This window comes from Branchiostoma lanceolatum, chromosome 3 (genome assembly GCF_035083965.1).
Source record: "Branchiostoma lanceolatum isolate klBraLanc5 chromosome 3, klBraLanc5.hap2, whole genome shotgun sequence".
In the NCBI taxonomy this organism is placed as follows: Eukaryota; Metazoa; Chordata; class Leptocardii; order Amphioxiformes; family Branchiostomatidae; genus Branchiostoma; species Branchiostoma lanceolatum.
In genome coordinates this window covers 33,551,870-33,570,757 of record NC_089724.1, presented here as the reverse complement: position 1 = coordinate 33,570,757, position 18,888 = coordinate 33,551,870, and the positions used below count along the sequence as shown (strand labels likewise).

General features: G+C 38.6%; 2 protein-coding genes and 2 long non-coding RNA genes across 4 annotated transcripts; 3 read left to right on the top strand and 1 right to left on the bottom strand.

Annotated features, from left to right (window-relative positions):
• Positions 1-3,449: 3,449 nt before the first annotated feature.
• Positions 3,450-9,441, top strand: LOC136429580 (uncharacterized). The gene is made up of 5 exons (XM_066419414.1): positions 3,450-3,593; positions 6,393-6,499; positions 7,825-7,929; positions 8,273-8,398; positions 9,263-9,441. The coding sequence occupies exons 2-5, from the start codon at positions 6,418-6,420 to the stop codon at positions 9,439-9,441; spliced, it is 492 nt and encodes a 163-aa protein (XP_066275511.1). The 5' UTR covers positions 3,450-3,593; positions 6,393-6,417.
• A 336-nt stretch (positions 9,442-9,777) lies between these two features.
• LOC136429369 (uncharacterized) lies at positions 9,778-10,878 on the top strand. The gene is made up of 2 exons (XR_010754756.1): positions 9,778-10,453; positions 10,744-10,878. It is a non-coding gene; the product is annotated as an uncharacterized lncRNA (long non-coding RNA).
• Positions 10,879-11,544: 666 nt separating this feature from the next.
• LOC136429382 (uncharacterized) lies at positions 11,545-12,041 on the top strand. Its single transcript, XR_010754765.1, has 3 exons — positions 11,545-11,656; positions 11,749-11,853; positions 11,947-12,041. It is a non-coding gene; the product is annotated as an uncharacterized lncRNA (long non-coding RNA).
• Positions 12,042-17,952: 5,911 nt separating this feature from the next.
• On the bottom strand, positions 17,953-18,513 carry LOC136429579 (alpha-N-acetylgalactosamine-specific lectin-like). The gene is made up of 2 exons (XM_066419413.1): positions 18,129-18,513; positions 17,953-17,963 (listed from the first exon to the last, which is right to left on the bottom strand). The coding sequence occupies exons 1-2, from the start codon at positions 18,511-18,513 to the stop codon at positions 17,953-17,955; spliced, it is 396 nt and encodes a 131-aa protein (XP_066275510.1).
• Between the last annotated feature and the right edge of the window lie 375 nt (positions 18,514-18,888).

The following is an 18,888-nucleotide window of genomic DNA, read 5'->3' as shown; positions in this document are numbered from 1 at the left end:
CGATTGCGAAGAATGTGACCAAATTATCATCAAGCGTTTTCGAAGGTCCAAACACAGGTGTGTCGACCGTTAAGGTTAAACTGGTTACTTTGACTGTATGTTGTACGTTTCTGGAAAATCCTTTTTCGGATCAGTGTCAAGCAAACAATCACTGAGGGAAAGGTGACTAGAATTGCAACTGATGGATCCATCGGGGGTTACACAACTGCATGAAGTGACGGCGTCTGGAAATGTAATGGCAAAACTGCCGTCGAATGGTCTACAGCATGGCAGATATGGAAGATCGAACTCCTACCATTCCAAATGCAAGGCGATGAAGGACGCATTAGTCTCTGGCAACTCAGATGAGGATAACTTTGCAAGCATTTTGACAACTCCTAGCTTCGGAACCAGCATCAGAGAGGCTGCATTGAAAATTAATCATTTCAATTTCTGAGGACTATAAAAGGGACAGCTGAGATTATTTGCATCAAGCCGGCCCTGCAGGTATCCGTAATAATGAAAGGACCGACCAGTTAGCAGGACGTTCCTTGAAGTTCGCTTTTGGAACCTGGGCCCGATAGTAGCAAGCTGTGCTAAACACCATTGTCGCGGCCTGCCATGCCAAACTTGAAAGTCGTGTACCGGAGTGGTCCAATTGGTAGGATTACTGGAGAAGGAGGTCAACAGAGGAGAGGGTCCTTCAGGAGGACAGCGGCCGGATATCAAACCAAATGAAGATGTACGTGGTCACGGATGGTGCATTCAAAACTATATAGCTATTTGAGATACTTTGCTGACCAGCGTTGTACCGTTAATGCCAGAGCCATTTTTCTTCTAATGCCTGATAATAAGACCAAGAACAAGAAACCTCTATCAAATTCTTTTAGACTCTATAGTCTCTCCGGTCCGCTGTACAATATTAGGATTGGTGGGACAAGTCGATTGACTGTATCTTATATCACGCATGCCTGCAGGAGCCCTTCCACTGGCCAGGTTCCTGACAATGGCCTCTAACGTTGGAAAAGAATCTTGCAGCGTTTCCAATGTGCAGCATGCACAACGTCATTTATCTATCGGTAGCACTAACACCCCATTGATATAGTTCCCCTCTCCACGTTTGAGGGGAGAACATATTCTAACTGAATGTATAGCCATTTCATTGTTTTACGCCAATTGATTTACGCTTTTTGTGCTTATCTCACCATAGTCATTTTAATTACTGTAAAATGCCGTGACAATTATAATGACACACAGAAAATGTGAGATAAAGCAATCTTGATAGAATCTACTTTGGAAGGCGTGACACACATAAAGTACTATAAGATTGCACTTGACGAATGTATGGACAATTTGACAAAACCAACACACGCATTCAATCGCGCGTCAGATTTATGTAGTCTTGCAACGACGATGTCTTCAGTCAATATCAGTGCTGAATGTTTACGAATATAGTTCATGAAATACTCTTGCATACTCGAACTGACACTGTATCCGGAGGAGGGTTTTCCTTTATCTATCATTACGCTTGTTACCAAAATGGTCAAAGTTTCCACTCACCTTGTATCTTTCAATGCCTACACCTGACATTCCTACAGACGGTACCATTGCATTTGACAGGCTGTCACGCAGACAACTCGATCCATACGACCTTACGCTTCCGGGTCACATTACGCAGTGCACGCGCCCCCTCTACCGGATCATACCGGCACGACATGTATTATGATATCGCAGACAACACGACGAGAATAGATCAACCCTTACTGTCCGTTCCAGCTCAGCCTTTCATAGAAAAGTCAAGGTCGATTTCGGGCCCCTGGTGTGTGACCTTGGTACTACAGCAAAACGTCCATTTTCAAATATTTTTTGTTTGTTCTGGACATGGTATGGTCTTGATTTGTTTGTGACTAACAGCTTTTATGATGAAAGGAAGAAGTAGTGTATGTTTGGACCTTAATGCATGTTTTACATGCTTTACGTCAGGTGAAAAATTGTTCTTTGCTCGCCGCATAACAGAATCAACACCTTTTATTTGCATGTTCCATTCAAACCTGCCAAAAGCAATACAAACACGCTACTCTACAGCGTAACATCTGACCTTTTCATTACAAAGTAACTACGCAACTGTTTCGTCGTTTCTCGTTGGTCCGTGCAGCAAACTTGCGTTCCTTTATCCTTAGTGAGTACAGAAGCAACAAGTCAAGTTATTACGTTCGATTGTGAACTTGGTGGCACATAGCTAGTAGAGGTATGCATGATTTATTCAAACTTTTTCCAAAGTGTTCCGATAACATTTCAAGCAGGCACAGAACATTTAAGGGGTAATAATTTGTGGTCTCTATTAGCTTTCATTTCAATACATTTGAACACACTCCGATCATGAATTTAAAAGTTGTTAGATTGACCGTACCAACTTGCGTTTATCCACTGAGTCATGGTATTGGAAGGTGGAGTCCATTCATCTTATTCTACCGCCTTTGACAACCATAAACAAAGTCAGGTACCTATCGAACATATGGGAGGAGTAAGGAAAGTACTGTTAAGTAATTTTCCCAGGGACACGACGTCTAGCAAGAAATGCCAGGAATCGGACCCGTGACCTCTCGTTATCGTGACACTAGCATAGCCACTCGGCCATTATATGTTTTCTCGTATTTGTGTCGCAATGGAACGCATTGTTATGTATTCACACCAGTTAAGGTAAAGTAGCAAGTTTAGGCTTGTCATATGAACAAATAAACTTTACAGAACACTTAACTTGAAACAAATATTGACATACCAATACACCGGAGTCCGTTAGCGATGAATATAAATGTTTACAACAGCAAACACATTGAGGGGGTAAAGAACGCCAACAAGAGGTTTGCTTGTCTGGATCGAGGCCACACGAAGGACCAAATGACGGTATAAAGCCAGATTCATCTTAAAGTAAATAGCAACCGTGTTATATTTGTGTTGGTTTACAAAAGTAACACGGTTGGGTACAAATCCCCCCCCCCCCCGAAACCTCCCATGCTGTAAACTAATTACATGTGGAACGTAAAAATAACCTCTTCACGCAGACTATTTCATTAACATAGATACTATTCAAAATGATAATCACAATCCTTGGTAAAACAAAATCGGAGGTCAAAAGCAACATTTGGCATGTTGTCAAAGATTTGTTACGTATACATGAGGCGTTTTTCTCGTTGACTGCGTGAATGATCCACGATATTGCGAGCAGTATATTTTGCCCACCTGCTATAAATTTGAATATGGCGCAGCTTGAAAGGACAAAGAGACTTTAGCTATCGGGCGAAGGGAACAGGAGACGCCATAAAGATATTTGCTCATGGCAACGTCATGACCCGCAGGTATCAGATGTCACAAAGCCACGCAACTGACCAATGAGCGAGCTCTTTTATTTGCTTACTCTGTGCAAGCTAGCTTGTACAAAAAGTGACGCACTATGGAACGAAGGCATTAGCCATTACAAACAAATCTTAGCTCACAGAGCCCAACCTTACCCTGGGATTACGAACTACGCAACTCTGCTACCGTTTCCGCTGTACAGAACTGGTGACGCCATCTTCATCAAGGTCACTTATATTCGGTGATCAGACATTTTTGAGGCAAGTGAACTGTGTTCGTACCTGGACGTAGCTAGAACTACCAGGGGTAAAATTTCTTTCATGGGATAAGCAGACGACTGTAGTGTCTTTACCTTTTCGAAGAACAACTGTTACATTTGACTGACTGTTATTCCCGTGTTACCTAATACCTGGTGATCAGTAGTTGCCCAATACAACTTCTTACGTATTGTAAGAGACTTACTGCAGCCATATAAGTTTGCCCGATTTGGGTGTATCAACTTTTGCATAAGTATTGAATAGAGTTGGTACTTTCTGACAAAGATTCTTGTAGAGGTACATGCCTACAGTCAACACCTCACCTGAACTAATTTGAACTCACCCGAACTCATCCAAACTCACCCGAACTCATGTAATATGAATAATGGGACAATGACCTTATATCTGTGACGCCCTGGATACTTTGCCTATGCAATTATGAACACAAAACACGCAGGAAGTCTTAAGTATCTGATGAAAAAATAAAACCTTCAAAAAAATTGTTGTGTGTTTTGTATTCAAAATTGCATAGACAATGTATCCAGGACAGTATCCAGGACAATATATATATATATATATATATATATATATATATGGTCATTGTCCCATTATTCATACTGCATATTAGACTCGGATGAGTTCAGGTGAGGTGTTAAGGCACACCCTTCTAAAAGATCCAATAGTCCGGGAGATTTTCTGATTTCTAATAGATGAAAACGATCGATTTCTTCCTGTCAGTGAGCGGTTCGCGTTACTTTTAGGGCTTTGATGTGAATGTTTGGCATCCGCGCTTGCTCAACTTCATTATTGAGATGTCGCGTTTATTCTTGCTTTCTCTGAGGTGATGAGAGTGTCTGCTCGACGGAGATCATTTGCCACACTGTAAGTTTATGTTCAAGAGATGGCGAGAATAGAATGCTAGGTACTTTTCTGTGTGCGTCGGATTTCGATACAATAGAAACTGAAGGGGGCCTTCCTCAATCACCTTGATATTGTTATCCACTTGGTGTTATTATCAAAGAAGTTATCCGCTGCCATCTTCTTGGGCACTAGTTGGTATTATTTGTTCTCGGAAAACTATGAAAAAACATTGAAAATATGTATTGTAAGAAGGCGCCCTCACTAGTCCATCTTGGGAATACCATATAATTGTTTGGGGGTTGACCCGTTGTGGTAAAAAGCGTTCGATATGTGACAAGATCCATGCACTTGCTCGATTATTGCGTATCACGCGATGTTTTACCAAAATGTCTAACCTTCATCGACGTGTCCGTAATGTCATAACCAACGAGAGAAGGACGTAATTGATATTACAGACAGCAATTCATGATGACATAGACATGTTAATAGTCAATATTCTTTAGGAAGTCTCTCATTTATGTACGGTGGCAAGGGAAAATTACCGCGATAGGATTTTCAGTGATTTAACAGCACTCAGGTTAGAAACGCTGGTATACGTATGTAGTCTAAACAAGGTTGTAACTAGTGGCCATATATCATGACCGCTACGAATGCCTCATAAAAGTCACATTACCATGTTTTAGCCAATGGGCTGATGTTTCTTATCTTTAACATCTTGTGTTTGCATGCTTTGTCCAAACCTGCCCCAGGTCTAACAATACTATATCTTAGATAAACATGAACCGCAACAAAACCCTGGTCGCATACATTGCACGGTTAGCAACGATGGAATTTTTCTCCGCGTAGTTTGCCCCGTACACCGTATGGTTTGAGAAACAGCGATCGCTAAAGTTTAAACAAATAAAGCAGTGGCCACAACCGCAATAGGCCATCGTACTTGATTGGGTCAAGGGAGAGTACCTAATACAATCGCAGGTAAATCGTAAGTAAGTAAAGGCAAGTTTTTAAGTCGTACAGCATCTGAACCGCTTACACTAGTTTTACAAAAGTTGTTTAATTTTCCTAAACGTTTTTGGCAACAATTTCAGAATGATAAAAACATATTTACTTCATAAGGTCTCATCAACTGGTTGAGTGGCCTGCGCCAGGGTCTCAAAGCCTCGTGCGTGTACCATTCTTTGCCAATCCGTTCTATTATGGGCTATCCTTTCTATATCTGTCATTTTCAGGTAACTATTGCCAAGCTATTTGTTCTGGGTCTTCCCCTAGATCCCATTCCGTGTTTGGGAGTCCAGTCCAGACAAAAATCTGTAGGTAGTCTTAGACTAGGTATGATAAAGTAGTACTACGTTTATACGTTTATAATTTTTTGTGGCAACGGGTTTCTGACATGCATATTTTACAACAAAATTCACACATTTAAATTGAAAGAAGTTGAATAGGTTCCAGGCTTTCTTTGTTGAACCATACTTATTTTCTTACATCCATGACATAAGGTGTGACCTATTATAACGTTTATGATTTGATAATCATACCAATGTCATTGCTTCCCTTGCCACAGAATTGCCTTAAACCCAAGTCTAAAAGGAATAAACGTAGTAGCATCTTGTGGTTCACTTTATTATTGGTAACCAATTGCAAACAATAAAACAAGCAAATGAATTTCAAATATTTTGCACAACGATAAGCTGGAATGTAACAGAAAATACAGACATAGTGTGCATATGTGTACGATTCTTCTTTTTTATTCTCTTTGCATGACGTGTTGTTACCGGACAAGAGAACGCAAGTACTTAGCATAACACTTACAGTTATCACATTAAGAAGTAAGTTTTTGGTTGCACAGTCAACTAAGCTGGAATGCGTTGCTGTTAGGACATGTGTTTCATGATCGATCATGACGTTCGTACTCATAGGTATAAACTAAAGCCTTTTTTTCAGATCCATCATATAAAAATCATATAATATGGAAACACGACAGACAGAAGATGTCGGCATGCAGTGGGATAGTTCAGAAGAATTGTCAGCGAGGAGTGATAGTTATCCAGGTAAGATAACAAATACCATAGTCATGATAACGTAGGTATGTAAATGATTTTCGAATGCTGATCAGTTAGCAAATATCACATCAAATCAATGGATTTAAACCTTCTTGCAAACGTTTATATTCATGATATTTGATTTCTACCAACAACCATCTTCAGCAATCTATCTTATCGCTACATTTTTGTTTTGTTATTTCTAGAGCAGACACTTCATTCTGTTGTAGGATTAACGCTCTGTCTTAATTTTTATGTCGGGTGTACTTAAATTATTGCAACATGATGTTGCTAGTGTTGTTTCTTTTTTTGTTTTGTTTTCTTTTACAATGTGGGTATAGCAGTGAAATGTGATACTCCTTCATTTGTTTGCAAATGTTGGCTTTTCTGGTAAACATGTAATTGTAACGCTACAGTCTGGGTCAACGATCCCTGTAAGATATGCGTTATTTCCGTTAGGTAAGCACTTACTCCAACACCAAGACAGCAAAACCGATTTGGTAGTAGGTGTAATTTCCTTCGCTAATGGCAGGAGACAATGTTTTCCTCGTATTAGGTGTTTGATCTGGTGTCCACATACAGTATTTGTCAAGAAATAATATTGTGTTAATAATTGGTATGTGGCTAGCAAACTTTTATATTGCGTTTACGAACGATTGATTGCTAGCTCTTGATGAGACCTCAAAATTGTAAGAATTTGGCCCCCAAGCCGCTGGTTATGGTGCCACAGCGGAAGTTTCGTGAACTTGAGTTTGGGCTGGAGCCAGCTTAGGTAAAGATACACATGATTAGACAGTAATAATTATGCTAATTTGGGCCTGATTTGCATAATTGATATGGGAAAACAGTTGCAGAACTTCCTTTGTCCGTATCTCTTGATCTGAATATGAGTCATCTAATCAACCGGTGGTTGATAGCTCTTGGACTGACAAAGACGTGACACAAGATTGAGATTCTTGAAAGCTTTTCATGGAAGTGCAATGGAGTTTTGTAGAGAATATTGACTCAGTTTCGATGGAGTTGTTATGGACGCATTAGGATGTTTGGTTTATAGGGGGCATATCAAGATGTACTAATATTTTTTCAACCAATCAAAAAAATAGGTGTATATACCCGCATAACTTAATATTTCTATTTTGTACTATGCTGCACAAGCACGGCTAAAACACTATGGTATAGTTAAAGTTCAATAAATATTTGTTTGTTTGTTTGTTTTTATTTGAATCTCCATTAGTGTTAGATACAATCTTCCACTATTCTTCCTGGAGTTCACATATCAATATATTGTATTTCTTGGAAATATTGTATTTCTTGATGTTTTTTCTTGGTTTTAGTAACTTGTGCTACTGAATTGGAGGGAGAGGAAACAAACACAAAAATCACAGAACAAATCAGTGATGTAGGAGACGACAGAGCCCCAGAAACATCGGTTCAAATAGGTAAATATTCATCACTTATATGTTGCACATATCGCGTTAGCTTAATGAATCATGACAGTGTATCAATTGTTTCTCAGAAACAGTACAACATAGAGATCAAACTTTTTAATGCCTCGTTCGAACCCTAAACCCAAGTAAAATGCCAATCAAACCTGTGTTAGTGGATGACAGGCTATTCAGCGATAAAGCAATCATAGGAGCATACAGAGCTAGCATAGTATTAGATACAAGGACATTCATATAGTTGTTTGACTGTGTGGAACACTAATCAGTGTGTGTATAAAGAGTAAAGACTAGTAAGCAACATATATATCAAGTCAATACCAGTTGCGTTTTCTTTAAGGTAAATCCAGTACAGAGAGGAGTTCTGAGGAGAAGACGCATGGCATACCTCAGTCTGACAAAAAGAAGAAAAAGAAGGGAGAAGTTAAGAAACTGGATGAGACTACCATACCAAAATTTCCTGATGGTAAGGCTGAATTCTATTTTATTTACATGGTCTTTATTAGTTCATGTCAATTCATTAAAATTCGTCAGAATTAGAAGATTATGTTTTCGGTTTAGCTAGGGTGGAGTGGCTGTGGATGTCGGTAAACTATGTTTGATTTAAAAGTAGCTGGTGATAGATCTTCGTGGTATTTATGACGTGGGTAGGTGTATGTACCCCAAAGTTTAAGCTCAAGAATGGGCCTCCTAGCGTGCACCATACAGTTCTATAGTGGAATTTGAAAGTTTGATGTCTAATTTTCTGGAAGTGATTTGGTTGTGATTTTTAATTGGAGGATAGATCTTGGGGCAGGAAAAAAATTGTGTAATTACAGGCCCCCCAGCGGCCTGTTTGGAAATACAGTGGACTTTTTCGTCGGGAAATTTGGAGGAGACAGGGGTTGATGGATTCGTATCATTTTTGGCAGGCAGGAACCTTAGGTGATGATAGACACAATAAGATATACTCTATGCAAATTAGGACATAATCTATATCTGTTGCAATGTATTGTACATGTGAAGTCGGCCTATATTGGAGGGCACCAAGGCTGTGGATCTAGTTTATGTCAAAAGATATGGTAGGGGGCCACAGCGTTCCATGATAGCCGTTTAAAACATGTGTCATATGTAACTAGTATAGAGAGAAACATCAATAGATATCAATAATAAAAATGAAGACAAAATCATTCAAATCATTTGGTGAAGATATATGTTTGTAGAACTCTAGTTCGGCAACCCAAATGAGTGAGGTATCATATATGATAGTAAATTCTGTACAATTAAATGCGCGTTTCATGTCTCTTGTCATTGAGTTTTTCATTTTAACGGTGCAATGTGACGTTGACAGATTGCAAACAGCTGAAGACAGTCAAATTCAGCCCAACAAGTCCCATGGCTGGTCTGACTAGGTCAGATTCATGTTCTGACATAGACCTGACCACTATCACAATGCTATCAAGTGATGGAGGAGGTGACAGCACAGAAGATGATGGTGACTTGGATGATCTTGTGGTACATGACGTTTAAATGCATTGTATTATAAATGTAGCTATAATCCGTTATAAAATTGTTCCATATTTTCAAGAAGTTGGCATGTCATATATTTATGATAATCTGTTAGGAGATATTATGCGGCTTATGAGATATTTAAGGATAGAGTGTAAATTGTACCTTTGATCATCTTAATCTGCTAATCTTGTCTCTTTATACGTACTTAGTAAGTTTCTAGTATATCAATTAATTAATTCATTCATTCGTTCGTTCAGGATATGTATTTATTTCATGTGCATGCGTCATTATCCAAATTCCTACATAAGGTTCTTCTTTTTTTAGACCAGTGGGACTGATGACGACGAGGGAAAACGAATGATCATTTCATCGCGAGGAATACAGTCTGCTCCGTACAGTCTTGGGTACGTCAGTGCAACACCAGATCAGGAATTTTATTTCAACTCTATGTGTTCAATTGGAAGAACAACTGAAAGAATAGAGCAGCGTCTTGTCCAAATTGAGGAGAATACTGTTGATCTGACCCAATCTGTAAAAAACAGTGAAAGAGATTCTGCGGAAGGAAAGTTTCTTGTCAAACAGCTGTGTGACAAGGTATATGACCATGATAGGAAGCAGTGTGCCCTTCTTCATAACATGAGACAGACTCAGCATGACATGCATTTGGCACTGCAGAGGCTAGAAAAACTAGAGAAAGGTGAAAAAACTTCAAAGATTCAAGAAATACTACATGAAATCTTTAGCATTTGTAAAAAGTTGAAAAGCAACCCCACTGACAGTCAAGAGAAAGAGCTGATAGAATCTCTTGAAAAAGAAGCTACATATATTAGGAACCATTTAGACCTTGAAGTGAATATTGGGAATGTGGCACACATTCTCATTCAACTGAAAAAGAAACGAACACAAACATATGAACAAGAGCCCCCTGGCAGTGATCACATCCCAGAGGAAGTGGAAAGCTTGCTCCAGAAAGTGAAGGAAGTCCAAATTTCCACATCTACGTCGGAAGCGGGTTCTCAAGACCATGCAAGTATGTATTTTGATCTGCTTCCAACAGCCTTGACGGACTTATTAACAATATCATGTAGAAAAACTTATGTAGATCTGTTTGATGAATTCGAAAGACTGGACCCTGTAATGGCCTTCTTTTCATTCATAGCATTTTGTAAATCATAAGATTACTATAGCCAATGTCTTGCCGATCGTTTAGATATCTGCAAAGGGGATGGTGTATTGGCAGCTGTTAATGCATATAGATACGACTTTGTGTAAATGATAAAGTAAGCGGAGCAATTTAATTGATTGACCCTATCTCTGTAGGTGAATTCGGACGATACCGCGATTCGGTGACCCAGGCACAACTTTATGACAGGGGGATCAACAACAGTGCAACAGTATCTGGAAAAGGAAATACTCTTGTCAATTGCGGGGAACATTCAACTGTCACTATCGTCGGTATGTTTGAAAAATAACTTTTAACTTGTAATGTAGATTTGTACTTTTTGTTTGAAAACGTCTGCACCTTTGTCATTCAAGCGTTGATAAGAGTAAGAACACGACGTTTGAAAATACTGGATACAGGTGGATAATCATTTGGTAACTATTGTTCTTTTCAGAAAAAAGAGGATATAAACAATCAGTTCCCAGACGTCGCCCTAGAGTCAGCAGGCCAAAAGAAGGTTCGGAACCTTTGAGGAAGGATCCTGACGACTCAGCAGGTAATCTTATTTTGAAGCACATCAACTGAAATCAGATCGAGTTTTACAGTGACTTTCGATAGGTATCATTATCATCATTGTATTAGGATAATCAGCAAAGACTCGTGCAGCAACATAAATGATACTGGAAATACTGGAAAAGATAAGTGTTATTATATTTCCTTTAGGATTGCAGATTCGAGGACGAAGTGTCAAGGGTGCATCCAAGGAAAAATCGACATTTCCTTCACAGGAGCACATCAAAGCTGCAGAAAAAAATGAAAACCTGTCGAGGTAATGTGAAGGCTGAGGTTCAAAGATAGAGTAAAGCCAAAAAAACATTTTTTTTGCGATACAACAGAGTTTAAATGATTTGGCAATCCCTCAATTCTTGCGGCTGAAGTCTAATTGTTAATCACTTCTCTCTATAGCACAAGATATTTCATGAGGCATCCAACTCCTCCACAAGAGAACATTCAAGCTTCTGAAGAGAACATGTCTGACGCCTCCAACCTTCCAGGTCTACATCTGCCAAGGTAATGTGAAGAATGATACTCACGTTCACAATTCAATTTTCCTTCACTAAGGCTGCTACTGTAGTCTAATTGTTATTCAATTTTCTCTATAGCACACGATATGACACGAGACAACTAACTCCTCCACAGGAGAATATTCAAGGTTCCGAAGAGAACATGTCTGACATCTCCCACCTTCCAGGTCTAGATCCTTCAAGGTAATGTTACGAATGACGTTCAGCTTTACAGATTTCCTTCGTTAAGGCAATCCCTGCTGCTGAAGTCTAATTGTTAATCACTTCTCTCTTTAGCACAATGTGTTACCTGAGACAACCAACTCCTCCACAGGAGAACATCCAAGGTTCTGAAGAGAACAGGTCTGTCGTCTCCCACTTTTTTCTTAATTAAGACTGCCGCAGTAGTGTACTTGTTATTCTTTTTTTTCCCATAGCACATGATATTACATAGAAATCCAACTCCTTCACATTAAAGGTTCTGAAAAGATCAGGTCTGATTTCTAACATCTTCCAGGTCTAGATCTGCCAAGGAATGTGAAAAATGATTAATGCTCAGGTTCACACATTTCCAAAGACCTAAATTTTTCTCTAAAACAGCATGTGTTTAAATTACCCCATGTCCTTTGATATTGCAAAATTGACATGTTTCTGTCTGCATTTATTGGTTTGTAAGCAAAAACTACAAAACCTCTGAATTGATTACTATGATATTTAAGGTTTGGCTAGGTCTTAACGAAGACGAAGGTCAAGGTCGATTTTGGGCCCCTTGGTGTGTGACCGTAATACTGCAAACCAACTTCTGGCTTTGTATCGCCTGTCCTGAATGTGCTATAGTCTTGATTGATTTGTTTGGTGGTATGTAGCTTGTGATAAAAGGTGCAGGTTTTGGACTCTCTAGCAGCTTGATTTGGAACTTCAGGGGTATTTTTGTCAAAAATTTTCAAGGAGGATATCTGAAAAAGGGAACGACGGATTTCTATGATATTCCGTATGCATGTAGCTTCGACAGGGATGCACACAATGTATTGCATGATTAATGATGATTCTATATTTGCAATTTTCCCATAATAGGACTTTAAAACATATGTAATTTTTGGCAGATAGAACATCTACAGATGTCAATTGTGCAGATAGGCAACTGATTTAAATAATCAAGGCGAACGTGTCATAATTTGTTTGTGGTAAATGGTGGCTATTACATATTTGCAATTTCGTTGAAGGTGTACATCACAGGGCTCGAAATACTGGGTGCAATTGCACGAAATTGGAGCTATGAACCTGATTTTTGACTGGTTGCACCAGTGTACCTAGATATTATCGTACATACTAATAGTATACAGGTTGAATATTCTTAAAATTTAAGTACCAGAAAAAGAAATACAACCTTTCTTGAACTTTGATGTATTAGATGTTTCAAATTTTGCAGAAGTATTACAAAGTTTGCTTTAGAATTACAGATTGAAATTCTTAGAGAGGTCTTAGGTTTTTAATTACGCTTTGACGACTTTCTTAGTATACAATGCTGTGCACCCAAATTATTTCTGTGCAACTAAATCTAAAGGTTACACAGTTACACACTGCACCTATAAAATGAATTTCGAGCCCTGAATCGCTATGTATAGATGTCCAAGTCACCTAACTTGCATAATTTATGACGAAATGTTATCAACATATTTAACACGTACAATGTCATTATGTAATTTTCGTAAAGAAAACATTACATTTGAAATAAATCATGCTAATTCCGGCCATATTCATCTTCAATAACATAAGATAAAACAATAAAACTACAAACGGTCCAAACATTCCATGGAGGTATGATAATACGAGGTATGTAAGAGAGGATACCTGACTGTCTTTACCGAGGTACAGAATATTCCCCAGGGGAATATATCTCCAGTAGCAGGAGTTTGACTCTTTGATTACTGTCTTTTTCATGAACATTCGCACTAAATTTCCTCCACAGACATCGCAGAGGTCGCAGAACTTTCCCGAACCGTCGACGCCAACAGTGCTGAGAAAGTGACAAACAAGAAAACACTGATTCCGACTAGCTTAAACACGGGCTAAGACCTTTTCAACTGCTCAATACAATGGTTGAATCCTGAAAACTTTCAAATTTTTGTAACATGATTTCAAATTTCATGTGTCGTGAATCACTTTTGAGGTCTAATATACTTAATTGGTTCACGGGACATGCCTCTACTATTGAGGCAATTAACATAACATCACCACTACGATTTGCCTGGAAAATTGTGTAGTAAAAACCAGAGAACAGAGTAAATGCTTAGCTGGTTTACAGGTTGATAAGAATAACTTTTTATATATATAAAGGACATGAGCTAATACTTATATAAAGTATGGTGTAAGTAAACCCTTAATTTTTATATGAAATGATAAATATGGTGGTTGTCACATGTAAATATATAACTATCCATTTAAGAAACTTCATGGATCAGTACTAAATGATGCATTAATGCACATGTTTGCAATTGAATAGTACCCAACAAACATTCAATTAGCGTTCATGTATTATTACTGATGGATGTCATTTTCATCTTCCACTTTTTATATTGTAGATATACATGAATACTTTTTCTCATGATATATATGTGGACTTTTTCTCACGATTCTTTTCTGTGAGTAGATTACACTGTTAACACATCAATAATGTAACTGCTGGCAATTGTTGAGGATGGGACTTGACTACTGCTCCTTTTAATCGCACAGGATATAGTTGGCATGTATATAGCTAGTGGCATCGTTCTGCGCAACTTAGTAGGATGTTGGTCCTGGATTCGAAACTACTGATATACCCCGATGTTGTTCAATTGGTAAAGATACTCGGGCAAAAAAGAGTCTCTAGCTTCGGTTAGGGACGTCCCTCAGATAGGGGACCTTCCCTGTGTGAGTGGTAAAAATCCAACAGTCCTAAGGACGCACATGGGGCAATTGTCGAATTTAGGGTCACCACATGGCAGCCGCACTGGACAATTGTAAGCCATACGTAATTCAGCCCCTCGTTGCGAAGAAAGGGTAGTCGATCACCCTATAATGATAATAGTTCAATGCTAAATATGTCATTATTTTTCAATGATCCACAATAAAACAATCTAGAATCATATGACACACCCATTAATAGGTGTATACTCATTCATTGTTTAAATATCCCGTGCATTGTTGTAGATGTTGTTACAAAAAAAAATGACGTTAATGTACAAAGTAAGGTTACAGTTGTCAGGTATATAAATACAATGCCGACCTTGATGGTCATGTGCTTGAAACGTTTTGCTTACGTTGTACTTCAGGTTCGGAACAGTGCATGGCCAAGTAGTGCTTGTAGGCATGTGTGTCTGTGTGTTCGATATATGTCTTATTGTATAATAAGTTATGTGCTTGTCTGTGCACGTGTGTCTAACAGGTTTGAGCACCGCCATTAATTTGTATATCAGATATCGTTTTCAATATTTGACTGTTGGCTCTGTAAAAAAAGATATACACCTGGTCCAGCAAAATCGCACTATTGTCACAAATCAAAATTTGTCACATATTCAATATATTAATTTTGTTTAATGGTCATTTGAATGATATCAGTTACGTTATTCTTTCTATCTATTGTGATGAGTTTTGAATTTTACAGTGTATTTTTTAATAGCTCATATACTAAGGAAATGTAACTATCACCAAATAGATTTTTCAGTTGAGAAATACTCTGCTTCTGTCGTTCTTGATTTTAAACCACCTTGTTCTTATAAACGTATCTAGTCAGATATTTGATGATGGAAAAGTTATGGTTGTAACACCCGTTTACACGGTAACAACCAAATGTAATTCCAACTTTTTGATTCCTGATAGTTGGCCTCTTATCAGTCTGGACTCCCCTGGCCTTTTATTGAAAGTTAGGTCCAGTACTAGAAAGGTAAATTTTGCGAGTTTTAAAGTAAATATAGCATATTTCGCTATCTTGATTGTGCCCAAAAACTCCACTGAGCTAAACCAGTCTGCCCAAAAGTGAACTACTGCAAACAAAAGTCATTCCAATCCGAACTGGAGATTGTGTCCCCCTACGCAAGAATGGACTTTCAAAAGGAACTCCCATGCAAAAAAAAACATTCAGAAAACATCTCTATTTAAAATAAAAAAAACTTTTGTGTAATCACCCCACTTCAAAATTATATTTAAACAAAATCCACCCATTCAAGAATGGACTCTTCCAGCGGCTCCCCCGGCGGTACTGTCAAAAGGCCAGTCTTCCAGCGGTACTGTCAAAGGTCCAGTCCAAAATTACCAAGGCCAGAACACCTAAGATCACTTCAGTCCAAACTGCAGTTTTCCCAATTAGACTCTCTTAAAGGATAGACTCTCTCAGAATGCAACTTTTTGGTTTAAACTGTCCAAAATATCCTAGAATGAATCATACTGAAGTAGCGTATGCCATAGTTGTAAATAGTCATGTGGGCATATATCACAGGCATTTGCAATCGATTCTAAGATCATTTGTTTAGCTACAAGGACACACGGACGACCGAGATGAGTCCTTTTGAGGATCTGACAGGAGAAGAAGAAAGACAACAAGAAAATGACCAAAACAATATATTTTACCAATTCTGTAGTGTGGGCAAAATACTGTTAGGGTAAAAAGGCAGAGGCTAGGGTGGAAGAAGTTGGCAGAAATTCATTATCATTATCGGCAGTAGAGGCTATCGGGGGTTAGGTGTGACAACAGATAATGTCTAAATGGACGTAATGCATCTTCTGCCAGTGGCCAGGGTAGTGTGGCAGTTGGCAGAAGTTGGCAGAAGTTGGCAGAAGTTAGATGACGTCATGGTTACTTCTGCCAGTGGCCAAGGTAGGTTGGCAGAAGTTGTCAACAATTTCAGAAGTTCTGTAAAATTAGATAATGTATATGATTTCCTCATCCGTTCATTTCACATCTCAAGTCACACTTAATGATAATGTACTTCGCACAATCTACAACTTAATTTAATTCAAGGAGGTATGAGGTTTCCAAACTTGTTCAGTCTGCTCAAAGGACCTATTTCACTGCAGTAGCTAGTCTGCAGTGGGTCACGGGCCAAATAACCAGAGCATACTGAGTTTATTGAGTTTATTGAGATAATCTCTGCAACTTTGTTAAGGCTCATTACAGAGGCACTTCAGCCAATACATACCAGCATTTCTAACACTGTACTTTCTTTCTTCCTTTACTACAACAAGTAGAAGCCAGCCTATTGTGAAAACAGTGTTACAGGTTAAAAGTTATCTTTTAGTGGTTCTTTTTTCTTCTTGTCCAAATATTAAACAATATCAGTCATGTTTCATTTGATCAAAATCACAACGTGTTCCACAATGGCAGTCACTAGGCTGAATTGTTATTGTTACCAGGACAATACAACAAAGTCAAGGTAGGTACAACAAAGTCGTATCATAGAACAAAGTAATAATTAGAATAGTATAATATAATATAATATAATATAGTATAACATTAAAAATGTAAATATTAACATATCAACATCAACAAGTGTTGTCTTTTTAAGGAACTACTGACTTGAGCTGCTAGTATTGTTTAAGTCGTATCGCTAAAATATTTTCAGAAATAGTTACAGTAGTGTATAGAAATTTAGCACTGGTGGCAATTACATGGGAATTGTGTTGCTCCAGAAACAGTTAATGAATTTGACACGGCCAAACCAGGAATTGTTCACCTTCTTGAAGTTTCTTTTTAAAGAAGTTATTGCTACTTGAGAAAAGATCTGATTAATTCTCTAAATATAACACCTGAAGCGTTTCTACCATTTTACAGTACTGCTTCATTGCTTTGATGCTTTCTCTTGTATCAGCTTTCTCGTCGACAAACTAGAATAGTCAGAAAACAACGAGCTAATTTAGTTGTTCACCATATGTGTCTAGGGGCACATGGGGTTCCAAGTCTCCTTGCTGGTTCAGTATATTAAGCTGGTTCAGTATATAAGAGTATATTTTTAAAAGGAGGGGGTAATTTACAGATTTACAAACAAAAATAGTTTAGGCTCCATTTAACGTACTCGAGACACTTCCTCGAACACATGACCCCCATTTTATGTCCCTTCCGAATGACGGATGCAGTCCCAACTATTATGTCCTTCCCGGGATTTGAACCGGGGTCTCCCGGTTAGCAACTAGGAGCTCATCTGTAATGCTGTCACCAGAAGATCCATGTGCTGTCTCGGCCCAATTCTATAATTCCATGCTTTGTATTTTGTAGTTAGTTTGACTGCAGATGGTCACAGAACCTTTGTAAAGTAGTGGTGAGCCTGTCGCCTATGGGCGTCCTGGAAAAGAATGGAGCAGAATTCGAAGTAGCAAGGATGAGATATGGAATGATATGTTTCATATATAAGAAGAGCAACAATATGATGGTCTAATGTGTAAACATAAACTGTGACATGTTTACTAGATGGAAAGGTTTCAGGAAAGGGTGCGGTTACAATATCTACCTGGAACAGCCTGGCATAGGAAGGGATACGACTTGTGGCATGATGCGTCGTTCCACTTGTCTTTCTCGAACATATTTGTGTGGTACCGGTAATGAACGCAATCTTGGTAGCCACCATAGTTGTTCGGTTGTTTTGGACCCCAGTAGTTGTACGTCCCAAGTGCAGATCCATCCACCCACTCGAAGCTTCCCTCTTTGCGCTGATCGTGCAGGCCGAACCAGAAGTGCGAGCCGTAGTTCACGGATTTGTACAAGAAGATCAGGAAAGCGTTGGTCAAGAAGCCTCGGGGCATGGCGAGGGTGCCGCCGTCTTCACGACAGGCTGCGGCCGCTTCGCTGAAGGTCTTCTCTGTGTTGAAGGCTTTGTAGTAGATTCCTTGCCACATTTTGTAACCATTAGGACATTTAGATGCTGGAAAAAGGTTTGACACAAACAGAGTAAGTAAGTAATTTTTGGTAAGTAGATAGCTTGAGTGATGATGAACATGATTAGATACTTTTCATGCAAATCAGTATCTAATTTGCATAATAAATGAGGAAAGTTTATGCATCCGCCAAATTCCATGATAGGACTCTGAAACATGTGACATATGTAAGTGAGGAAGAGAGAAATATTAATTGATATGAACTATGCAAATGAAGACGGATGGTTATGATTTTTGGTAAGTAGATAGCTTGAGCGATGATGTACATGATTAGATACTTATTATGCAAATCAGTATCTAATTTGCATAATTAATGAGGAAAATTTATACATCCGC